The 24,443-nt window shown below is 44.7% G+C and overlaps 1 protein-coding gene across 1 annotated transcript in view; it reads right to left on the bottom strand.

The window, feature by feature from the left end:
• Positions 1-3,542: 3,542 nt before the first annotated feature.
• myo7bb (myosin VIIBb) overlaps positions 3,543-24,443 on the bottom strand; it is a 34,158-nt gene continuing 13,257 nt past the window's right edge. The window contains exons 20-48 of the mRNA XM_041895711.1: positions 24,102-24,186; positions 23,408-23,626; positions 23,045-23,254; positions 22,330-22,671; positions 21,559-21,708; positions 21,237-21,305; positions 20,790-20,914; positions 20,454-20,580; positions 20,186-20,305; positions 17,378-17,551; positions 15,994-16,221; positions 15,318-15,485; positions 14,992-15,109; positions 14,715-14,841; positions 14,177-14,349; positions 13,039-13,220; positions 12,542-12,651; positions 12,145-12,293; positions 11,499-11,652; positions 10,236-10,391; positions 9,777-9,882; positions 8,969-9,082; positions 8,737-8,848; positions 8,327-8,433; positions 7,903-8,088; positions 4,805-4,921; positions 4,623-4,706; positions 4,219-4,338; positions 3,543-3,995 (exon numbers count right to left, since the gene is read on the bottom strand). Coding sequence (XP_041751645.1) covers positions 3,897-3,995; positions 4,219-4,338; positions 4,623-4,706; positions 4,805-4,921; positions 7,903-8,088; positions 8,327-8,433; positions 8,737-8,848; positions 8,969-9,082; positions 9,777-9,882; positions 10,236-10,391; positions 11,499-11,652; positions 12,145-12,293; positions 12,542-12,651; positions 13,039-13,220; positions 14,177-14,349; positions 14,715-14,841; positions 14,992-15,109; positions 15,318-15,485; positions 15,994-16,221; positions 17,378-17,551; positions 20,186-20,305; positions 20,454-20,580; positions 20,790-20,914; positions 21,237-21,305; positions 21,559-21,708; positions 22,330-22,671; positions 23,045-23,254; positions 23,408-23,626; positions 24,102-24,186 — 4,231 coding nt within the window. The 3' untranslated portion in view covers positions 3,543-3,896. The remainder of the gene's footprint in view (positions 3,996-4,218; positions 4,339-4,622; positions 4,707-4,804; positions 4,922-7,902; positions 8,089-8,326; positions 8,434-8,736; positions 8,849-8,968; positions 9,083-9,776; positions 9,883-10,235; positions 10,392-11,498; positions 11,653-12,144; positions 12,294-12,541; positions 12,652-13,038; positions 13,221-14,176; positions 14,350-14,714; positions 14,842-14,991; positions 15,110-15,317; positions 15,486-15,993; positions 16,222-17,377; positions 17,552-20,185; positions 20,306-20,453; positions 20,581-20,789; positions 20,915-21,236; positions 21,306-21,558; positions 21,709-22,329; positions 22,672-23,044; positions 23,255-23,407; positions 23,627-24,101; positions 24,187-24,443) is intronic.

Here is a 24,443-nt window from a genome sequence, read left to right as displayed (position 1 = left end):
TTAGATAGAAGATATTTTTGTCCTCATCTTCTTTTAGTTTTCATCCCGTTGTCTCTTTCTTTGTGGATGTTATTCACATGCTTCAGTAGGTCACCTTTCTGGGTGAATCTTCTACAACATAAATGTTTTGGTCAGGTTCTCCTTGTCCTTGAAACTTTTCCCACAGTCACCACAGCTAAATGGGATTCTCCCCTGTGTGAGTCCGTATATGCGCGATTAAGGTTATCTTCTGACTGAAACTTTTTTCCACAGTCTCCGCAGCTAAATGGTTTCTCCCCTGTGTGGATCCGTTTAGGTGCTTTCAGGATTTCCTTGCGATTTAAGCTTTTTCCACATTCATCACAGCTAAATGAGTTCTACCCTGTGTGAATCATCATGTGCTTGGACAGATTTTCTTTGGGTTTGAAGGTCTTGCCACAAATGAGGCAGGGGTACGATTTCCCAAGAGTAATGTGCCTCAGCAGATCAACTTTGAGAGCAAATGTTTTGCCACAGCCACAGCAGAGATAGATTCCCTCCCATGTGTGCATCTTCAGCTGGCCAATCCGAGAGAAGCATTTGCCACAGTCGACGCAGCTGTGAGTCTTTATAGACGTGGTGCTGGGTCTGGAATGGTGTTTTTCCAATGATGGGTTTTGATCCAATAGTGGGTTGGGATCCAATGGTGGGCTGCTGTCAAGTCCTACTAGGTCCTTGCTTACAGCTGAGCTGTGGCTGGAGGCATTGTTTTGGTTATCTGGAGGCTCACAGCGAATGTTGTGAGGTGGGATTCAAAAGGTTTGAGATCAGCTGGTTTAGAGTCACTCTCTTGGTTTTCCTCAGGCTGGGTTTGGGGAGGAGTAAAGGACTGAAGTGGGTCCTCCTGATCACATTTACGTTTCACTCGGGGAGGCCAATGAATATTAACTTTATGATTTTAGCCTCCAGCCCTTAAACCCGCTCTTCCTCCTGACTGGTCCTGAGTTGCTCCTGTTCCTCTTTAATCTGTGTGGGCTCTGAGTCCTCCTGGTCCACACTCGGCCTCCACTCCTGCTCACAGTGCTGCTGCTGCCCAGGGGAAACAACCTCTTCAGAGACAGGGAGAGAGAGCTGCAGAGTTCCTGAAGGGAAGTAGAGAGGAACAGAGGTCTATCCAGTATGTTACATCTTTAGACATTCCCTGGCCTAGTGCTTAGTGACAGGACATACCATTTCAAAACACTGACGCAGACAATTTTGAACACAGATCAAAAACTATTTCCTAAACAGTTTTCAAATCAAATCAAATTTTATTTGTCACATGCGCTGATTAGAACAGGTGTAAACCTTACTGTGAAATGCTTACTTACAAGCCCTTAACCAACAATGCAATTCAATAAATAGAGTTAAGAAAATATTTACTAAATAAACTAAAGTAAAATATAAAATAAAAAGTAACACAATAAAATAACAATAACGAGGCTATATACAAGGGGTACCGGTATCGAGTCAATGTGCGGGGGTATTGAATATTGATTGCATTTAAATAGTGCCTTTCCAGATGCTCAAAGTGCTGCAAGTGGGGGAAACTCACATTTACATTTACATTTACGTTTACGTCATTTAGCAGACGCTCTTATCCAGAGCGACTTACAAATAGGTGCATTCACCTTATAGCCAGTGGGATCACCACTTTACAATGTTTTTTTTTTCTTTTTTTCTTTTTTCTTTTTGGGGGTTGGGGTTTGGGTTGGGGTAAGGGGGGGTAGAAGGATTACTTTATCCTATCCCAGGTATTCCTTAAAGAGGTGGGGTTTCAAATTTCTCTGGAAGGTGGTGAGTGACTCCGCTGTGCTGGCGTCGTGAGGGAGCTTGTTCCACCATTGGGGTGCCAGAGCAGCGAACAGTTTTGACTGGGCTGAGCTCATCCACCACCAATGGGTAGCACCCACTTGGGTGATGCACGGTAACTATTTGTGCCAGAACGCTAACCACACATCAGCTATTAGGTGGAGAGGTGAGGAGTGACATATTCAGGACACCAGGGTTAACATTCCTACTCTTACGATAAGTGTCATGGGATTTTTAGTGACCACAGAGTCAGGACACGTGCCATCCGAAAGAAAGAGTAGAACTGTAGCTACACTCTCAGGAAAAAAAATTGCTATCTAGAACCTAAAATGGTTCTTAGGCTGTCCCCATAGGAGAACCCTTTGAAGAACCCTTTTGGGTTCCTGGTAGAACCCTTTTGGGTTCCATGTAGAAGAGAGTTCTGGCGGATTCTACATGGATCTTCACTCTCCCATAGACCTTCACTCTCCCATAGACACTATCTCACACGGACATATTTATTTTAAAAATCCTCTCACTTCGCCTCTTCCTCTCTGGTTTCAGGCTTGCTGGGATTTGCTTTGTCCGCAAAGAATGTTCAATTCTACTTTCTTCTTCTTCTGATTTTATTGACAGTTGGAAAACAAATTCAATGGTGCATTATTAATTGGACTGGAGTATGGACCAGTGGCAGGGAATATCTAAACTTTGCTGATATGCTTCTAGAACTCTGTGTATCTTCCTAAGAAGATCCTCTGTAGCTCAATTGGTAGAGCATGGCGCTTGTAACGCCAGGGTAGTGGGTTTGATCCCCGGGACCACCCATACGTAAAAATGTATGCACACATGACTGTAAGTCGCTTTGGATAAAAGTGTCTGCTAAATGGCATATTATTATTAGAACAAATATATAAATCACATCTCCGGTGGTTTACTAAGCATCTCTTTCATATCTGCTACCTGAATGCTGTTAAGCTTACCCGTAAACGCTCCCTTTCCCTCCCATATTGCTGACATGTTCCACTGTCTCAACCTCCTGCCAATAATCACACCTCCCAGTTGAGTGCTGCCTATACTATTCAATGTAGTATTCATTCAACCTTGTATGCCCCAGTCTTAGCCTAGAAACTATAGTCTCCCTTCTGTCTACCTGAGGACCTCCCTGGCCCCGCCTTTCGCTGGATCTTAAAAATATGTAGGCCCTTTCCCTCTATTTCACACAGGGGCGGACTGGGACCAGAAATCGGCCCAAGCATTTCTAACGCACTGGCACATTCCTTCCCTTGAGGCCCCCACACCGGCCCATTCTTTTTTGCCTACCCCATTATAAGCCAAATAATGATTTTGCGCAAAACCCCCAATTTAGACCGGCCCACTGGGCCAAAAGTGGATCAGCCCATATTTCTATTGCCTGAACTGCCCAATGGCCAGTCTGCCCCTGATTCCACATCTCCTGCCACTTCTTAACAACAATCACCTCCCTAAATCGAGCCACTTAATATGTCAACATTAATATGTCTAAGACTCACTGGACACACAATTGTTGAATCAACGTTGTTTCCACGTTATTTCAATTAAATTACGCTGAACCAACGTGGAATAGACTTTGAATTGACATCTGTGCCCAGTGGGGAGCTTCATTATTGGCCAAAAAATATCCACCTCTTCATTCCCCTCTACCCCAACGTGAGCTGGGACCAAGAAAACCAGCAATAACTAACCCTTTCAATTCACGCACAACATGAGCTGCCATCTTATATTTCAGAAATGCTTTATTAGTTTTAATTCAGTCATCCTTGTTGTTTGTATATAGGCCTACACATGTCATTTTTGGGGGGTTCCACACTGTGGATACCGGTATTCGAAATTGCTATGAGAAATCTTTTACACACAATACACTACAAGGCACAGTGCCAATTGAATACAGCATATTCATTACAAAGCTAGGCAAAAGGTTTTAGACCAACTGAAAAGCAATATAACAATTCAATTCCTCCATCAAATTACTAGTTCTATCCATTGGGTTCTCTTTTCTTGATTCTCCCTTAATGCTTGGTTTACTGTTTTATAAATGAATCTTCCTTGTCCTCCATATTTCCCAGCAGGCATTAGGTAGGGAACATGGAGTTATTTCTGGGTCGCACAGCCTGCCTCTGCATCTCGTACATGTTCACATAAGATGATAAGAGGTCATCCATTTTGTAACCCTGAAGAGGAGAGACAAATAGAGTCATTGGGGCATGAACATAGAGGCAAAGTCACATCACATTCTGGCTCTAGTGAATAAGTCACTACAATGCAAGTGTTTGTGAAGGTCATTTAGTATGCCCTCAACAAACACTATATCAGCACTTTCGATTTACACAAAATGTATTGGTTTAAAGGAGGTAACATCTTTCATTTTGCCTCAAAGACATAATGGCCACTCACCAATGAGGTCTCACAAAGGAAAGTGTTCCCTTTGACCAGGTTGCCAATGGTGATGTGGAAGTAAGTGCTCCCGCTGGACCAGTTAGTGATGCGGTTGAACGGGTGCATGACCAGCAACTCCTGAGGTATAGGTAAAGGTCAAAAGGTAATGTTTGGTTAAACAGAGACGGTCAATACTTTATAGTGCTGATGGTAGCAGAAGTGGGATCCTAGCTTGATGTTGCCTTAATGTTGTGGTGCAGCATATGGAGAACATATGTAAGCGTTTTCAGATTTTAGGTAACTGCACTTGAGGTCAGCATAATTATATGAACATCTGGCAGTAAATGTCCTATAGATTAAAGTACAATGCTCTGATAATGTTGATCAAATCAAAATAATCATAAAAACAATGGTACGTTTACCTTTGTTTTGGGGTTGATGAAGTTGACTCCTTGTTTGCTGATTGCAATCTGGACGATACTCGGGTAACTCGGTTCAGAGGTTTGCTGTGAAGCAAGAGCATACAGAAAGGCACCAATGGGATACGAAGGTTGGTGTCAGTATGTATCGTTTTCGTATTGACTTGAGCTGTCTCCTAACGTACCTTTACTTCGAAGAAAGCACAGCCGAACGTCGGCCAGTGGCAGATGCCTTTTAGAAAGGCCACTTTAGCCTCGTCCAAGGTGATACCAGCCTGTTTGTTATAGGAGGAGATGATGTGCTATAAGGGAAGAAGAAAACAACAGAAAGATTCAGAAATACAAGTTTCGGTATTTCTTTATTACTGTATGTTGTATGCTTTCAAATATTGACATACGTATGATATACATCTGGCCAAAATATTTGTTATAATGGTGCACTTGTCACGACTTCCTCCGAAGCTGCCTCCTGTCCTTGTTCGGGCAGGTTTCGGCGTTTGTCGTCACCGGCCTTCTAGCCACTGCCGCACCTCATCTCATCATTCCATTTGTTTTGTCTTGTTTATTACATACACCTGGTTCATATCCCCTCATTAGTACCTGTATAAGTATTCCCTCTGCCCCCCCTGTCTTTGTGTGTGATTGTTTATTGTGGAGGTTACCATAGCTCAGTGGAGCTATATTGTTTTGTATCGCCGGGATATTCACACGTGCAGCGTGTGCACTGCGGCAGGCAGGGCACTCTCGCGTCACCCCAGGTAGCGCAAACCCACACTCGTTCAGAGCCCTCTGCTGCGCACTGCACCATACACGTCAACTTCCCTGATTACCTGGTAGTTCCCCAGTGTAAGGCGCTGGTCGATTCAGGCGCAGCTGGGAACTTTATGGACAGATCTTTAGCTAAAAGTCTTTGCATTACATTGGTTCCCCTACCCATTCCATTGCCCATCAAAGCACTCGACAGTCGACCATTAGGGTCAGGTTTTGTTAGGGAGGTTACAGCACCAGTCACGATGATTATGCAGGAGACCCATAGGGAGCAAGTCACCTTCTATATTATTGAGTCCCCTGATTTCTCTGTTGTGTTGGGTCTTCCCTGGCTCGCACTACACGACCCCACCTTTTCATGGCCACAGAGGGTTCTCACGGGGTGTATGCGAGAGTGTCAGGGTAGGTGTCTAGCTGTTTCCATTGGTGCAACCACGGTGGAAAGTCCAGACTTACCTCCACCGTGTGCATTCCCCCCGAGTACCTCGATTTGGCGCACGCGTTCTCCAAAACGCAGGCGACCAAATTACCACCCCATCTGGCGCGATAAACCTCCGGGTAGATGCTGTGCCTCCCAGGAGTCATGTATATCCCCTGTCGCAGGCTGGTGATGCCGTACGGGTTGATGAATGCTCCATCAGTCTTCCAGTCCTTTGTAAACTAGGTGTTTCGGGACATGCTGGGTTGCAGTGTGGTGGTCTACATCGATGACATTCTGGTGTATTCCTCTACGCGCATCCAACAGTACGTCTTCTTCCTCGGATACCACATCACCACCTCAGGTGTGGAGATGGAGGGAGACCGCATTTCAGCCGTGCGTAATTGGCCGACTCCAACCACGGTAAAGGAGGTGCAGCACTTTATTAGCTTTGCCAACTACTATCGGAGGTTTATCCGGGGCTTTGGCAAGGTCGCAGCTCCCATCACCTCTCTTTTGAAGGGTGGGCTGTCCCGGCTCCGCTGGTCTGCTGAGGCTGACAGGGCGTTCAGTAACCTGAGGGCTCTGTTCTCCTCAGCCCCGGTACTGGCCCATCCCGATCCATCACTACCGTTCGTAGTGGAGGTGGATGCGTCCGAGGTAGGGATAGGCGCTGTCCTTTCCCAACACTTGGGCACGCCACCCAAGCTCCGCCCCGTGCCTTCTTCTCGAAGAAGCTCAGCCCGGCGGAGCAGAACTCTTGTCCGTAATCGTCTTATCTATTGGGCACACACGTCCCCCTCCTCTGGTCACCCAGGTATTGGCCGTACAGTGTGCTGCCTGACCAGGAAGTACTGGTGGCCTACCTTGGCTGAGGACGTGAGGGTGTATGTCTCCTCCTGCTCGGTGTGCGCCAAGAGTAAGGCACCTAGGCACCTCCCAGAAGGTAAGTTAAATCCCTTGCCAGTTCTCAGGGTAACACCACCATCCTGGTCGTTGTGGACCGCTTTTCTAAAGCCTGCCGCCTCCTTCCTCTGCCCGGTCTCCCCACGGCCCTGCAAACTGCGGAAGTCCTGTTTTCTCACGTCTTCCGGCACTACGGGGTGCCAGAGGACATAGTGTCTACTCCCTCCTGATTACCGTATTAACCCCTCGTTTCATGTGTCTCTCCTCAGGCCGGTGGTGGCTGGTCCGCTCCAGGAGTCTGAGGTGTGGGAGGTCCCTCCGTCCCCTCTGGACATCGAGGGGGCCCCGGCGTACTCCGTCCATTCCATCCTGGATTCGAGGCGTTGGGTGGGGGGCCTTCAGTACCTCGTGGAGTGGGAGGGGTATGTCCGGAGGAGCGGTGCTGGGTCCCGGTGAGGGATGTCCTCGATCCCTCCCTGTTGCGGGATTTCCACCATCGCCATCTGGCTCGCCCTGCTCCGCGTCCCCGAGGCCGGAGGGGGTTACTATCACGATTTCCTCCGAAGCTGCCTCCTCTCCTTGTTCGGGCAGGCTTCGGCGTTCATCGTCACCGACCTTCTAGACAATGCCGCTCCTCATCTCATCATTCCATTTGTTTTGTCTTGTTTATTACACACACCTGGTTCATATCCCCTCATTAGTACCTGTATAAGTATTCCCTCTGCCCCCCCTGTCTTTGTGTGTGATTGTTTATTGTGGAGGTTACCATAGGTCAGTGGAGCTATATTGTTTTGTATCGCCGGGATATTCACCCGTGTGCCTTGTTGTTCTCCAGTGCGCCGTATTTCCACACTGGAGTGTTTTACGCATTGCTGCGTACCGCTGTTCTTACGGAATAAACCATTTATTCTGTATTTTACCCTCCTGCGCCTGACTCCTTCTAAATCACCCGACGCCACAGCACTACTAATATACTAAGAACACTGTTAGGGTAGTGGTTGAATAACTAGTCTTCAGGTCACAATGGCAGTTCTAATTGCAGAAATGATCCTTTATTGGAATGAGCCATCTGCTTAGTAATGGAGAGAGTAAGAGATGTATGCCAAATATCATATAAAGAAAAATAAAATGAGAAGGACTGCCAGTGGAGCAGTGTACTATGGGTATCTGTTATCTCATCCTCATCCCCACCTTCTTCCAGTCCTCTGGGGACATGGTTTTCATCTCGTCAGCCGGCACCAGATCCTTCAGCATCCTGGGAATCATGACAAACTGGGACCTGTCCGTGTCCACCTTGACCCGGAACAGCAGGCCAGCCAGGCTGATCATCTCCTCCTTGGTACACTTGTGGTAGCCACGCAGGTACTTGGGCAACTCCTGAGGGGAGAGGTTTGTGTATGAGCGATGAGCAACGGGGTTCTGGGTTAACCCCGCTTACTCACTATTTACAGTGGTTTGAATACAGGTTGAGATGCGGACAGGTAACTCAAGTCTTTAGTGTAAAGCATTACCCAATGGGAGATTTGAATGATGAATAAAAACTCATTCTACTACTAGAAATGTACAGTAGTCTGTGTGAGTGCCTGTCTGTCTGTCTGTGTCTTTCATGCCCGACCTGTGGGAAGTGGAAAGTGAGGTCAGCGGTCAGGTCTCTTCCTGGTGTCACGTTGAACCACAGCTTCCTCATGAATAGGACCAGGTAGGGCATGGTGGCTGGAACACCTGAAACACAAATGTTCATCACTGCAGAGTTTAGTTTAGCATAGCATAGGATAGCATAGTTTAGTATAGCATAGCATAGCATAGCATAGCATAGCATATGTTAGCATAGTATAGCATAGCATAGTGTAGTGTAGCATACCAGTTTCAATCCACTGAAAACTTGGTGGGAGTAAGAGTTAACTTTGATCTTTTGCATACATTATATTATGTTTTTGACTGTTTTAGGGCTACTATGTACATGCACGGACAATTTGGTGGATGCAAGAGTTCATTGTATCTGTTAAATTCAGTACTGTGCCTTACCCTCTGTTTTACTTCCTTTTTTCACCTCTCTGACTCTCTTTGTTTTCTTAGGTTGGTCTGTGGTCTCCCTCAAACTGTCAAAGAAGTAGTTTTGGTCCTCTAAGCTCACCACCTGAAAGCAACAAGGAGAGAGAAAATGAACATACATTCACTTGCACTACCAGGACTAACTAAACCAGTTAATTTATCTTATTTTATTTTCAAAATGTTGTGATATGAGCTTGAATTTAACCTTGTTTGGCGTTTTCATGAATAGACTGTAACCATCAGCTGAGGCTAGAATGAGCTTGTAGGCAATGTTACGAACAAGGTCACGAATCCTAGTCGTTGATGTCACCTCGAAGAGCTACAAATAAGAATTGACCCATTTAATTCATTACATTTATTTCACATGGACAATGAACATAATTAATCAACATTTCTGTATTATTATGTTTCTGTAGATTTAGCCAGCCAGATAGTTTCCACTGTGACAAAAGTTCAGATACCGTATGTAAGTTGATGTGAGATAATCATAGTAATCATAGTGGTCATAGTGATCATAGTAATCATAGTGATCATAGTAATCACAGTGATCATAGTAATCATAGTAATCATAGTGATCATAGTGATCATAGTGATCATAGTGGTCATAGCGATCATAGTAATCATAGTGATCATAGTAATCATAGTGATCATAGTAATCATAGTAATCATAGTAATCATAGTGATCATAGTAATCATAGTGATCATAGTGATCATAGTGATCATAGTAATCATAGTGATCATAGTAATCATAGTAATCATAGTAATCATAGTGATCATAGTAATCAAAATGATTATAGTGATCATAGTTATAATAATAATAATAATAATAATATGCCATTTAGCAGACACTTTTATCCAAAGAGACTTACAGTCATGCGTGCATACATTTTTGTGTATGGGTGGTCCCGGGGATCGAACCCACTACCTTGGCGTTACAAGCGCCGTGCTCTACCAGCTGAGCTACAGAGGACCACATCATAGTAATCATATTACGCAAATAAGAAGCTCTCTACCTCAGCTGTGTCGTTAGGGAAGTGGACTTTATGGAAGATCTGGTTGCTGTCCTGTTGAATGGCGTCCACCTCCACCTGATGGGGAGGCAGCTTCCTGGGCTCCATACTAAAACAAGAGGATGGTATAGCGTTAATTTTCCCCCCACTCATTTGAGTACTTAACACCTCAATACCATATTTTGTAGCGTCCTCAGCACAACTCCAGCAACCTCATCCAAGATATTCGCCGACTACGTGAAAAATCTGTCGATGTGCCCTTGAGCAAGGCACTTAACCCTAATTGCTCCTGTAAGTCGCTCTGGATAAGAGCGTCTGCTAAATGACAAAAAATAAAAAAATAAATAAAATAATATTCAGATTGAGACCTCTTGGCTTAGGTGTTGGATTTGTAGGGATATTTAGTTTGAGTCCTATTCGCACTGCCTCCCAAATTCACTACAGTGTGCTTTGGAGCCCTACCTGAGCAGCATTTGTAGCCGTTGCAGGCAGTCTGCAGCCAGGGGCTCTCTGGGCCGTGACTCTAGGAAACGCTGGGTGTACTTCAGCAGGATCTGACTGGGGGGGAAGAGGCCGGAACACAGCCAAAGGAGCTGCCAACCATAGTCTACACTCATTCTGAGAGAGGGAGAGAGGGAGGGAGAGAGAGAGGGAGAGAGGGAGAGAGAGAGAGAGAGAGAGAGAGAGAGAGAGAGAGAGAGAGAGAGAGAGAGAGAGAGAGAGAGAGAGAGAGAGAGAGAGAGAGAAAGAGAGAGAGAGAGACAGAGAGAGAGACAGAGAGAGAGACACAGAGAGAGAGAGACACAGAGAGAGACACACAGAGAGAGAGAGAGAGAGAGAGAGAGAGAGAGAGAGAGAGAGAGAGAGAGAGAGAGAGAGACAGAGAGAGAGACACAGAGAGAGAGAGACACAGAGAGAGAGAGACACAGAGAGAGAGACACAGAGAGAGACGAGAGAGAGAGAGAGAGAGAGAGAGAGAGAGAGAGAGAGAGAGAGAGAGAGAGAGAGAGAGAGAGAGAGACACAGAGAGAGAGAGACACAGAGAGAGAGACACAGAGAGAGACAGAGAGAGAGAGAGAGCGAGAGCGAGAGAGCGAGAGCGAGAGCGAGAGCAAGAGAGAGAGAGAGAGAGAGAGAGAGAGAGAGAGAGAGAGTGGGTGAGAGAGAGGGGCAAGAGTAGAGAGAGAGTAGTGAGAGAGGGGGCGAGAGTAGAGAGAGAGTAGTGAGAGAGTAGAGAGTAGGGAGAGAGAGAAGAGAGTGAGGGGGAGAGAGTAGAGAGGGAGAGAGTTTAGAGAGAGGGGAGAGAGTAGAGAGAGAGGGGGAGAGAGTGTAGAGAGAGGGGGGGAGTAGAGACAGAGGGGGAGAGAGTAGAGAGAGAGGGGGAGAGAGTAGAGAGAGAGGGGGATAGAGTACAGAGAGAGGGGGAGAGAGTAGAGAGAGAGGGGGATAGAGTACAGAGAGAGGGGGAGAGAGTAGAGAGAGAGGGGGTGAGAGAGAGGGGGGGAGAGAGTGGAGAGAGGGGGGGAGAGAGTAGAGAGAGAAGGTGAGAGAGTAGAGAGAGAGGGAGAGAGAGTCGACGAGAGGGGGAGAGAGAACGGAAAGATAGCAATAGAGGGAGAGAGACAGCATTATCATAGAATTAAAAATACTGCATATGTATATTTCCTAGTAATACATGAGAAATAGCTGACATGGCAGTATATTGTTGCCCATTACCACACATACCTGCTGTTGTTACTGGTCATCTGCCTCATGATCTGGCAGTAGACCTCGTCCTGTAAAGGCACATGCTGAGTGGCCGGGCCAAAGATCTGGTCTGTCAGCTCTATGGGCTGGCGTACCTGTTTGATAGGGTAATCTCCCATGTACTTTAGGATAGGTGAGGGAAAGGTTAAGGACAACAGGAAAAGTTCAGAAAACTCCACTTGGAGAGACATTTTTACTAGGGTAATTCGGAAAATTGTACGCCATTGTAAAAAATAATAAAAAAGTAATTTTATTGAACGTTTAAAGGTCTCCAGTAGCAATAAACCCAGGTGTAATCCCTCCCTAGTGTCTTCTTCAACACCTATTAAAACACTTCCTGGTTGTTATCCAGTGTTTGCCTCAATTTCAATATGAACATCAACCGTACATTAAAATGGATGTTCAGGAATTTACAACTTGATGTTAGATGGTTTCTCAACATGAAAGTAGCTGAAGTTGACTAAAGTTAACTGAAGTTTGTAGTGGCTGTTTAAAGAAAACCCGAACCATGGATTCCAGTTTGTCGTGGCCCATAGACAACTTTCAGGGCGAGGAACCATCTAACATCAAGTTGTAAAATCCTGAACTTCCCCTTTAACAAATAAAGTATTTGAGTAAAGGATATCAATGAAGGAGATGCAGGCCAGATGGCTGAGGTCGGTGTTGCCCACCAGACTCTTCAGTAGGGGCTGTTTGATGGGTTCTTTGGAAGCAGCCCACAGTTTCTCCCTGCCTCTGGCCTGCGCCCCGCGGCCCCCTTCTTTACCAGGCTGCCTAAGGTAAACAAAGGAAACAGAGAAGGTTCACTTGCTGTCTTGAGAATAGTGTGACCAGAAAATATACTGTTAACCATGCAGACTGTAGTAGTGAGATAATTGGTCAGATTACTGTCACATTGGAATACGCCTTTGTTAAACCAATGATTCATTTACAATTGTTCATGGTAATTATTAAAGTTAAAATGGTTATTGAAGTCGTTTAAATAGTAGTGAGAGTGGATATACTGATAGAGTTTTCTCTACCTGAAGTACTCATAGGCAAACTCTTTCAGTGAGACAGGGGACACTGCTTCTTCCCTGGCGGGTGCATTCTGAGCCACTGTCCTCTGGTCTGGGCTCAGATTCAGCAGATTCTTGTGGTTCAACCAAAGAAAAACACAACGTTAATATGACCACAAGATTGTAGTCTTCCCCTGCCACAATCCCCCTAAGAGCAGGGACTTGATGTGGACTTGCCCCACCATAAGTCTTACAATGCTCACAAGTCCGCCCAACATATGGGCAGCATTCCAACTGGTTAAGTGCAGGTGTGTAAGCAATAACTCACTGTTTAATTAGCCTGGTCCCAGATCTGTTTGTGCTGTCTTGCCAAGTTGGCAAGACAGCACAAACAGATCTGGGACCAGACTACTGTTCTTTGACCTATTCTTCTAACCATATGAATTGAAACATAATTCAAGTGAAGTTTCGATAAGTATTTTAAGTCTAGAACCTTCTGTTAGAGTCTAGAACCTTCTTACCAGTGTGGTATCGCTGGGCTTGTCAAGGGTTGGCAGAACCAGGACGGTATCCGTGGAGACGGCGCCAGTGTTCCCGGTGCGCTCGTTAGTGCCTTTGATCCATCCCCGGTCAGGGGAGTACTCTCCATCCTTCAGGATGACCAGCATGTCCCCTCGCTTGTAGCTCAGGAATGTGGGGTCGTCTGCAGACAGAGGGAAACGAGAGAGAAGCAGAGAGAGAACTATTTGCACATTGTTACAATACTGTATGTATACGTAATATGACATTTGAAATGTCTTTATTCTTTTGGAACTTCTGAGTGTAATGTTTACTGTTAATATTTATTGTTTATTTCACTTTTGTTTACTATCTACTTCACTTGCTTTGGCAATGCTAACATATGTTTCCCATGCCAATAAAGCCCTTAAATTGAAATGTAATTGAATTTAATTGAGAGAGAGAGAGAGAGAGAGACAGAGAGAGAGAGACACAGAGCGAGAGAGTGAGAGAGAGCGAGAGACAGAGAGAGAGAGAGAGAGAGCGAGAGAGAGAGAGACAGAGACACAGAGAGAGAGAGACACAGAGAGAGAGAGACACAGAGAGAGACACACAGAGAGAGACACACAGAGAGAGAGAGAGAGAGAGAGAGAGAGAGAGAGAGAGAGAGAGAGAGAGAGAGAGAGAGAGAGAGAGAGAGAGAGAGAGAGAGAGAGAGAGAGAGAGAGAGAGAGAGAGAGAGAGAGAGAGACAGAGAGAAGTAAGTCACCCAGGTACATAAGATAAACCATATTAGGTCATGCATGTTTTCTGTTAAACACTGACTACCTACTACCTGTTTTATCTGATGGGGACAAATACATTGTTTTACACTACAATTTACAGCATTAGGATTATATGGAACACATCCAGATACCCACCCCTCTTAAGCAGTGCTACCCAGCATGGCCTTCACCCATCTCATCCATATGGATGAACCTCAGTTATGAAGTGTCTGTTGATAGACTAGTCAGTATTATGATTCTGCCAAATACATCAATATACTGTAACTAACCCTCTGTAGCTCAGAGATACACAGCTTAACCCTAGACAATCCTATCCAAAATCAGTGAACCTCAGCTGTGAGGTGAGGGATCAACTGATTCATCTTCATATTCGTACCCTGTCTGTTGATGTCCTGCAGGGCCACTGCGTAGACGGAGCGCTCCCTCAGGCCCTCCAGGTACCACTGGATCAGGTCAGCCATCTCCCCTGCCTCCACAGACTGCAGTAGGAACTGCCCTCTCAGTGTGGCCAGGCTCACAGACTGACTGCTGTCGATCCTGCCGTCATCACTGAGGAACATATGAAAAGTATGTGAAATGTATGTAATAACTTCATGGTGGATTGGATGTCGGTATGAGGGAGTATGTGAACCATGATGACCACCACTACTTGACAACTGAACAATAAACTGCCACTGTATAAAACCAGGTTGGGCTATGTATTCTGGGCCCTGTTGGAATACTTAAGACATGCATCCTTCCTTGTTTCCTTGAGGTAAACATACCTATAAGTGGTTGGATAGCTGCAAGTAAGGTTATCACTCTATTACCTAAAATTCAACCAATTCAGATCAGTGATCACTTGGAAGGGAGGAAGGAAGGAAGGATGTATTTCAGAAATATTTGAACAGGGCCTTGGTATTGCCTGTCCATACCTGGACTTGTTGACCCCAGTCACCTCTGGGAAGGGCAGCTCAAGGAGCTTCTTCTCTTTCTCGTCCTGAAAGGAGATCCCATTCCAGTTGATGGCCACAATAAAATTGCTTTTGGATAGAGGAGGTCCTGTGGGTTTATAGATACCTTACTAATAAAATCGTCTTCGACAAAGAAAATAAATGTTTTGCCTGACGTAAAACAACTAAAAGCTTCATCATGTGAAATGAAACTAACTTCACCTGGTACATTATGCAGATATATTCCTGTTAGACTTACCTGACATTTGCGTAACCTCGTAGAACTTGGAGAAGAAGATGGGCCATTTCTGACGAGCGTAGTCAACCACATCCCCCTTCACGCTGTCTGTGCTCCTTCTGCCGTTTATGTAAGGACCCTGTGAGAATGATTAGGATCATTATTAGTTGAATTATTTTGTCTGGTATTAACGTTCCTTTACTCAACTTAACTTTTTTATTTAATTATTTATTTTACTTTGCTTTACTTTACTTGATAGGGATAGCACACTGAATAGCAGGAATTTTAGAACAGAATATTACAGGTTGTCTGGCCATTACTTATTGCAGCAGTGAGTAGTAGTTTACCTGTGTGTGTGCTGCGGTAACCAGCTGAATCCATTTTCCTTGTGACTTGGTCTCAATAAGTTCAGTAGGGATGCATTCCTCCACCACCTTCTTGGCATTTTCTCCACTGTTGGCAGACCCAAACGTCACATAGTAGTACATCGCTGCCAGCTGGACAAAGTCATCCTCCTGGATGACAAAACAAATAAATACAAAGTCTGTTTAGGTCCAATTATAAAGAAAGACAGTTTAGTTGTTTAGTTAATAGAATTTCCACTTCAAACATATGCAGTCTTTATATCTTTCTTTTTTTCAACAATAGTGGTAATTGATTGTTATCCTTTTATGATTTCTCACAGAGTTCAGTGAGACATTGTGACTCCTAAGATTCATGCTTAGTTCATGGTCAACCTACCTCGAGAGTAGTGGAGGCTACTTTCACAATTACACCATCAATGATATGATATCCACACTGTCTGGGTGGGTGGAGTCTTAGGCGGTGTACTGTTTTTTACTATTGTGTTTTGCTTTTCATGTATTGTTGTGTATAATAACGTGTATTTTAATGTGTATATGGGTGTGTAGTTTAATGTGTGTATTGTATTTGGATGTGTATTGTTGTGCCATATAGGGCTCATATAGGGCTCACTCCCTGTCAAAATAAAGGTTAAATAAAATAAATAAAACAACGACGCACCTTCTCAGAATGGTACTCCCCAGACTTGAGGCCTCTGATGACCTGTCTGTAGATGAGATCCGTGCTGACGGCATCTATCGAGGAATCGTGCCATGGCGTAAACAGCTCCTTGCGGATGTAGAGTCTCCAGGAGGCGTGCTGCTCCTCCTCGCCCTTCCGCCTCACTTCCTGCTCGCACTGCGAGATGGCGTCCATCACGTGCTTCCTGCCACTGCCCAGGGACCACATCTTGAAACAGCACAGTGACAAAACATGTCACAGGGCTAGTCAAAACATGTCACAGGGCTAGTCAAAACATGTCAGAGGGCTAGTCAAAACATGTCACAGGGCTAGTCAAAACATGTCACAGGGCTAGTCAAAACATGCAACAGGGCTAGTCAAAACATGTCAGGGCTAGTCAAAACATGTCACAGGGCTAGTCAAAATATGTCAGAGCTAGTCAAAACATGTCACAGGGCTAGTCAAAACATGTCACAGGGCTAGTCAAAACACACCAGAGCTAGTCAAAACATGCAACAGGGCTAGTCAAAACATGTCAGGGCTAGTCAAAACATGTCAGAGGGCTAGTCAAAACATGTCACAGGGCTAGTCAAAACATGTCACAGGGCTAGTCAAAACATGCAACAGGGTAGTCAAAACATGTCAGGGCTAGTCAAAACATGTCACAGGGCTAGTCAAAATATGTCAGAGCTAGTCAAAACATGTCACAGGTCTAGTCAAAATATGTCAGCGCTAGTCAAAACATGTCACAGGGCTAATCAAAATATGTCAGGGCTAGTCAAAACATGTCACAGGGCTAGTCAATGCAAGTCAATGTTAGTCAACTTCTGAAAGCTAGCAAAGATGCTAATAAATGGTAGTCAAATGCTATCAAGTCCAATAAAAATATTTTTTCAACGTTGTCCCTTTTCAATCTCAATATTGAACTGACATTGAATGAGCAACTTCAATTTCTCAATCCACAAGGCATGATGCCCACCCAGTACCAGGATACCACAGTTAGGTATCCTCTTGCCATGCGACTAAGAAGAGTACCTGTTGACACAGCTGTATTTATTATGTATCTTCTTTGTCAATACAGATGTAGGACCTTAATTTGATCAACCTGTTGCAGAATAACTTTCCTGCAATGCAGGATATTTCAAATGTGTAGTGTATTCGAGGTTTAAAACAGATTCTGAAGTTTGTAATTTCCACTCTCACACTTGTTTTTCCCTTACAAAAATATCCATGAATTATAATCCATATAATAATTCACATTTCCTGTTGCTGCAGGATTATTTTCCTGCTGTAGCAAACTGGCTCAAATTAAGATCATACATCTGTACGTACTCCTTTTAGTTGCATGGCTAGGTATCCCCAAAACCCTTTGGGTTTCCTTCACCTTCTCATAGAAGCCGATGTAAAGAGAGAATCCGTAGGTATCCTTGATGTTGACTTTCTTGGCCAGTGCCTGGCACACCTCAGCAGAGGTACAGGCTGAGTCAATAGGCAGGCTGACACTAAGGCCGTCCATCAGGGCCACAGATACTTGTGTGGGCTTCTTGGTCTTCACAGCCTACATGTGGGAAGACGGAGACACAGGAATAAGTAGTCCTTGTAGAATAATGTACTACTTACTACAGTAACCATATTGCTCTGTACACATCCAGTTTTGGTGTCCTGTCTCCTTACAGTCACTGTCACAAGATTAATATTAAGATCACTTCAACGGCATCTAGAATTTGATACCAGCAACCCTCTGGTTGCCAGCTCACTTCTTCCAGATTTTTCCTGTCAGACCCAGGATTCGAACAGGCAACACTCCGGTTGCTAGCTCGCCTCTTTAACCGCTAGGCTACCTGCCGCCATAAAGGTACAGTTGAAGTCGGAAGTTTACATACACTTAGGTTGGAGTCATTACAACTTGTTTTTCAACCACTCCACAAATGTCTTGTTAACAAACTATAGTTCTGGCAAGTCGGTTAGGACATCTACTTTGTGCATGACACAAGTAATTTTTCAAACAATTGTTTACAGACAGATTATTTCACTTATAATTCACTGTATCACAATTCCAGTGGGTCAGAAGTTTAACTACACTAAGTTGACTGTGCCTTTAAACAGCTTGGAAAATTCCAGAAAATGATGTCATGGCTTTAGAAGATTCTGATAGGCTAATTGACATCATTTGAGTCAATTGGAGGTGTACCTGTGGATGTATTTCAAGGCCTACCTTCAAACTCAGTGCCTCTTTGCTTGACATCATGGGAAAATCAAAAGAAATCAGCCAAGACCTCAGAAAACAAATTGTAGACCTCAACAAGTCTGGTTCATCCTTGGGAGCAATTTCCAAACGCCTGAAGGTACCACGTTCATCTGTACAAACAATAGTACGCAAGTATAAACACCATGGGACCACGCAGCCGTCATACCGCTCAGGAAGGAGACGTGTTCTGTCTCCTAGAGATGAACGTACTTTGGTGCGAAAAGTGCAAATCAATCCCAGAACAACAGCAAAGGACCTTGTGAAGATGCTGGAGGAAACAGGTACAAAATTATCTATATCCACAGTAAAACGAGTCCTATATCGACATAACTTGAAAGGCCGCTCAGCAAGGAAGAAGCCACTGCTCCAAAACCGCCATAAAAAAGCCAGACTACGGTTTGCAACTGCACATGGGGACAAGGATCGTACTTTTTGGAGAAATGTCCTCTGGTCTGATAAAACAAAAATAGAACTGTTTGGCCATAATGACCATCGTTATGTTTGGAGGAAAAAGGGGGTGCCTTGCAAGCAGAAGAACACCATCCCAACCGTGAAGAACGGGGGTGGCAGCATCATGCTGTGGGGGTGCTTTGCTGCAGGAGGGACTGGTGCACTTCACAAAATAGATGGCATCATGAGTAAGGAAAATTATGTGGATATATTGAAGCAACATCTCAAGACATCAGTCAGGAAGTTAAAGCTTGGTCGCAAATGGGTCTTCCAAATGGACAATGACCCCAAGCATACTTCCAAAGTTGTGGCAAAATGGCTTAAGGACAACAAAGTCAAGGTATTGGAGTGGCCATCACAAAGCCCTGATCTCAATCCTATAGACAATTTGTGGGCAGAACTGAAAAAGCGTTTGCGAGCAAGGAGGCCTACAAACCTGACTCAGTTACACCAGCTCTGTCAGGAGGACTGGGCCAAAATTCACCCAACTTATTGTGGGAAGCTTGTGGAAGGCTATCCGAAACGTTTGACCCAAGTTAAACAATTTAAACGCAATGCTACCAAATACTAATGGAGTGTATGTAAACTTCTGACCCACTGGGAATGTGATGAAAGAAATAAAAGCTGAAATAAATCATTCTCTCTACTATTATTCTGACATTTCACATTCTTAAAATAAAGTGGTGATCCTAACTGACCTAAGACAGGGCATTTTTACTAGGATTAAATGTTAGGAATTGTGAAAAACTGAGTTTAAAATGTATTTGGCTAAGGTGTATGTAAACTTCCGACTTCAACTGTATGTCGGCAGAGCAAAAACAGAGAATCGATTTCATATGTTGGAGTAGGTGGGATATTAGCAGTGGTTAGCTCATGTAGCTGTAGTTTAGCAGCTGTCTCTCACATAACTCTGATGCCACCTCTCATCATTTAGCGTGAGTGCCAGTCTGTTTCTGCTTCAGTCAATGTCCTGTTGTCTGACCAAACCTGCTCTGATGCTGATCTCAAGACAACTGGGAACTGGGAAAAATACGAGGTCAAATCATGACGTCAGTGATCTTCAGGTCAGTAATTCGGAGCTCTAGAAAGAGGCCCAAGTTCCCGAGTTGGAATTCCGAGTTGGATGACCGTTCAAACCGATTTTTCCCAGTCGGAGCTAGTTTTTTTCAGAGTTCCCAGTTGTCTTGAACGCACTGAAGTCGGAAGTCAGAGATTTCCAAGTTCCTAGTTCTGAGTTCCCAGTTGTTTTGAACGCGGCATTTGTCATGAATACCGTCCATGACCTGTAGTGTTGATACTGCTTAACAGCAGCAGTAGTCGACACCTAGCGACATCATCAAGAGATTTGAGATTCTTTGGCTAGGGTGTTGGACCCGGGTTTGTTGGACCCGGGTTTGAGACCTGACAGGCCTACCCCCCCAATTCTGTTGCATCGTGTCAGAAGAGAGATGGCAACCAGATGAGTATGTCTCTGTCACGGATGCTGTATTTTACCTGGAGCTCTATCCAACAGGGCAGTTCACCTCGCTCCCCATTGGCCACGATGCGACGCAGGCGCTCAGCACAGTATGGACCATAGCTACTTGGCCCTCTGCGCAGGAAGCACTCCAGGTACTGTGGAATAGAATAGGGAGGGATAGAATTACAGTGTATGTAATTGATTGAGTTCGGCCTGGGTTATAAATTCAGTGTGAGTATGCGTAAAAACACAACGCCTTAAGACATATTGCCAAAGGTGAAAAAATGTCAACTTTAGACTGACCTGCATAAGGAGTTCTGTTGGGGGGAAGATACCCAGACAGATGGACAGGAGGACCCAGCCTCTGAGGGAACTCTTCTGGTTCTTATTGTTCACCAGCTGTTTAATGATCTGACAGTAGATCTCATCTCTACACGGACAAACAAGGACAGACAGGGCTCAAGTAGCTATCTATCAGTTTTGATTGGATCCAATTCATATGCACTGCGACTGTAGCTGTAATCCTTCATTAGTTCTGAATGAAACAGTTTTTGGATTCAAACCAATTACTTTTGTAGACATCGATAACTGGGAAATATCTGGGTAACATTGTTTACATGTTGTAATTTGGTTTGTTACCTTATATCTCGTCTGGATAGGGCGTATCCAACAATAATGTGCAGTTTTTCCAGGTCGGATATTGGCCGATCCAAAGTGCGCCCCTCTCCAATCAGAATGTCTTTCTCCTCCGTCATAGTCTCTGACTGGAGGAGGTGAGGAGCACAATGAGACAATTAGCCGGTTTCGTCTGGAATATAGTTTATGTCATAATTTACTTTTCGTAGTTTATGTCATAACTGACTTTTTGTAGTTTATGTCATAATTGACTTTTCTTAGCAGGTTAAGAGAACTTAGGCAGCACGTTAGGAGACTTTACGTAGCAGGTTAGGATAATAAGATTAAGGTTAGGAAAAGGTTTAGGGTTAGCTAAACTTGACATAAACTGTATCCCATCTAGATATGACCCAATTAGCCTGTGTTGTTACATCATGGATATTCAGCCTAATTTTAGCTTATGTCACATACCTCATCTATAATGGTTGAAGCTTTTCTGTTCCCCATTCCTTCTTTCTTTCTGTTTTTCCTTAGTATTTTCTGATGGAAAAATGGATATGACAAATTAGACATCTGTCAAATTGTTAGTGGGTGAATTCAGTCAGCAAAAACTCAGAACAACAGTAACCTAATGGAAACACGCAAAATGACACAACTGTCAATTGCCATTACATTAAGGGAATCAGCGAGTAACAATGTTTTTCTTATTGCCCCTCAGGGATGAATAAAGTCCTATTGAACTGAATTGAAATGAATTGAAGGTTAAGTCCTAGTAAGGCCTTATATTCAGTACCTGATCCAGGCCCACCAGATTGCTGAGCCTCCTGTTCTGCCTCTGGCCAAGGTTATTCTGGATGATGGTGGAGGGCTCCTGGTTTATCTGTTTAGGCTCAGCTATGTCCCCCATGAACCTCAATATTATCCACCACACTGTCAGACAGGCCTGGAGAGGAGAGGAGAGGAGAGGAGAGGAGAGGAGAGGAGAGGAGAGGAGAGGAGAGGAGAGGAGAGGAGAGGAGAGGAGAGGAGAGGAGAGGAGAGGAGAGGAGAGGAGAGGAGAGGAGAAAGTGGGGAATGGACGGGAAAGAAAGAAGTGACGTGAGGGGGAAAAAACAGGAGGAAAGTAGGAGGAAAGCAGGAGGAAAGCAGAGGAAAGCGAAGAAGGAGGAGAGGAGAAAGTACGGTATAAAAAGAGAAAAGAGGAGAGAAGAATTAAGCAATAAGGCACGAGGAGGTGTGGTATATGGCCAATATATTACGGCTAAGGGCTGTCCTTACGCACGACGCAACGTGGAGTACCTGGATACAGCTCTTAGCCGTGGTATATTGACCATATACCACAAGCCCCTGAGGTGCGTTATTGCTATTATAAACTGGTTACCAACGTAATTAGAACAGTGTTTTGTCATACCCGGTGGTCTGATATACCACGGCTTTCAGCCAATCAGCACTCAGGGCTCAAACCACCCAGTTTATAATGTGGAATATGTTATAGAGGAAGAAAAATTCCATCCTTGCTTTGAATCCCTCTGAGAGACACTGAAGCCTGATGTTGACTTCTCACCAGTGCGTCCCCCTCGTCCTCGTGGTAGAGCAGGGGCTGCCGCAGCCTCTGGGTGATGTGACCGTGGGTAGCAGAGCCCTGGAAGTGCAGAGCACTGAACTTGATGAAGGATAACTCCTCATCCTCATCATCGTACTCCTCCACCACTGGTAGCTCCACTGGTACTGGTGCTGGTGCAGGAGTTGGTTCAGTCTGAGCTGGTACTGGTACTACTACCGGAGCTGGGGTTTCTACTGGGCTCTTCTCTCGGCTCTCCTCTCGGCTCTCCTCTCGGCTCTCCTCTCGGCTCTCCTCTCGGCTCTCCTCAGTCACCTCTGGGATTGCCCACGTTCTCTCCAAGTCCTGAGGACGGATAGGGAGAGTGCAGTTGGATACTCAGTTAGATACTTTTTTTTGTAAAATATGTGTTGTTATGTGTTAATAACATTAAGACTACGTTACCCAGCAGGCTACACAAGGAGATTGCTAGCTGAAGTATCAGTTTATTAAAAGTAGTTCAACCTACGCCCCGGTTTGTCATTATACAAGGAACAAACATAACAAAAGGGAAGTCTTTGAGTTGGAGAGAATAGTCGAATATTATAATGTTTCTTCGAGGAGAAGAGACGATTAGGTGGATGTGGTCATTCTGTTAGCAGTGTTAATCATATAAGGCTATGGCAAATGGAATCCTACGTTGATATGACAGAGATCCACCAGTGGTTGTGAGCCTCACCTCAAAGCCCTCTGGCGCCGGGCCCTCCCGCCCTCCTACTGTCACTTTGTGGGGCAGGAAGTCAAACATGGTTTCCACCATTTCCTGCTCACTGATTGGCTCTGGCTCGGCAGCAGCCTGTTGTGATTGGCTGAGGACCTCCTCTAGCCTCCGCTGGAGCTCTGCAGCTGTCTGCTCCCTCACCTCCCGCTCCTGGGCTGATAGGAAGGCCTAACACAGACACACACACACACACACACACAAACACAAACACACACACAGATATATTGAACTCACTCACAATGGCACACACAGGTGTAAAAACAGGCTTGCATGCACACACACACACACACACACACACTTTTCTCAAATGTCAGAACTCACGTCTGTCCTCATCTTGTTGGTGGTCTTTCTAGCCAGCATGCCTCTGGTGTGGGCCTGGAGGACAGTCACAGCTTCTCTCTTGCTCCTATAACTCTTCCTGGCCAGGTACCCGCGCACCTGGGACTGCATGGTGACGGCTGCCGCCAGCTTCTTCAGGTAGTGCAGCCGGGCCAGACGACCACGGATCTTAGACTGCAGACGCTCAAAGCCGCGCTGGAGCTGGTCGAACGAGACAGAGAGAAGGATAAATTATGCTTGAAGAAGGTAAATTTGAGCAGAAGAGAGAAAACCGAAAGATGTGTTAAAAGCTGATCCAGCCTATAAAAAAAAGAAAATTAGCAAATCTCTATCAGCACAATAATGTGCACTCCTTAGCTAGGGCATTGAATCAATATCACCTCAGTTTGTCTACAAAAGTGTATCTGAGTTGACTCCTTACCAGTGTTGGGGAGTAGTGAATTACATGTAGTTCAACTAGTAATTTCATAGCATTTTGCTGTAGCTTAGTGGTAGTTGAACTCAATTCAAATATTGGTAGTGTTTTCAGTAGTTAATTACTTTTTGGCCATGTAGTGGTGTAGCTAAATACTGGAACTTCACACTACTTATTTGGCAAAAAGAAGAGCAAATATTGTATTTCTTTTTCGGCATCAGACCTCCCTAACTGCCACTTCAAACTTAGCCATTGACTTACCTTTCTATATTGTTTCTTGTCTCTGTAACCTCTCCAATGCTTCTGTATCACCACAGCGGCTCTCCTTTTCTTTACAAAGCTCTTCCTACAACAAGAATACATTTCAACAAAACTTAAATAGCGCCGACTGTAAGAACTACTGTATTAAAACAATAGTAACAACTGTATGTAACTATGTGGTAAACCTTTAGATTGGGGTATCAGAGAGAATAACAGATGCAGCCATGTCAGTGACCACAACATCCCAAACATTGAGGTTCCTGTGTCAGGTATGACATGTCGTATGCCATTTTCTATCCTGTGTTCCCTCCAAGCTAGACAATCTGGACCCTTTCTTTCTAA

This window comes from Coregonus clupeaformis, chromosome 14 (assembly GCF_020615455.1).
Source record: "Coregonus clupeaformis isolate EN_2021a chromosome 14, ASM2061545v1, whole genome shotgun sequence".
Classification (NCBI taxonomy): Eukaryota; Metazoa; Chordata; class Actinopteri; order Salmoniformes; family Salmonidae; genus Coregonus; species Coregonus clupeaformis.
Note: the sequence above shows the minus strand (reverse complement) of the source record. Positions and strands in the feature narration are given on the sequence as shown.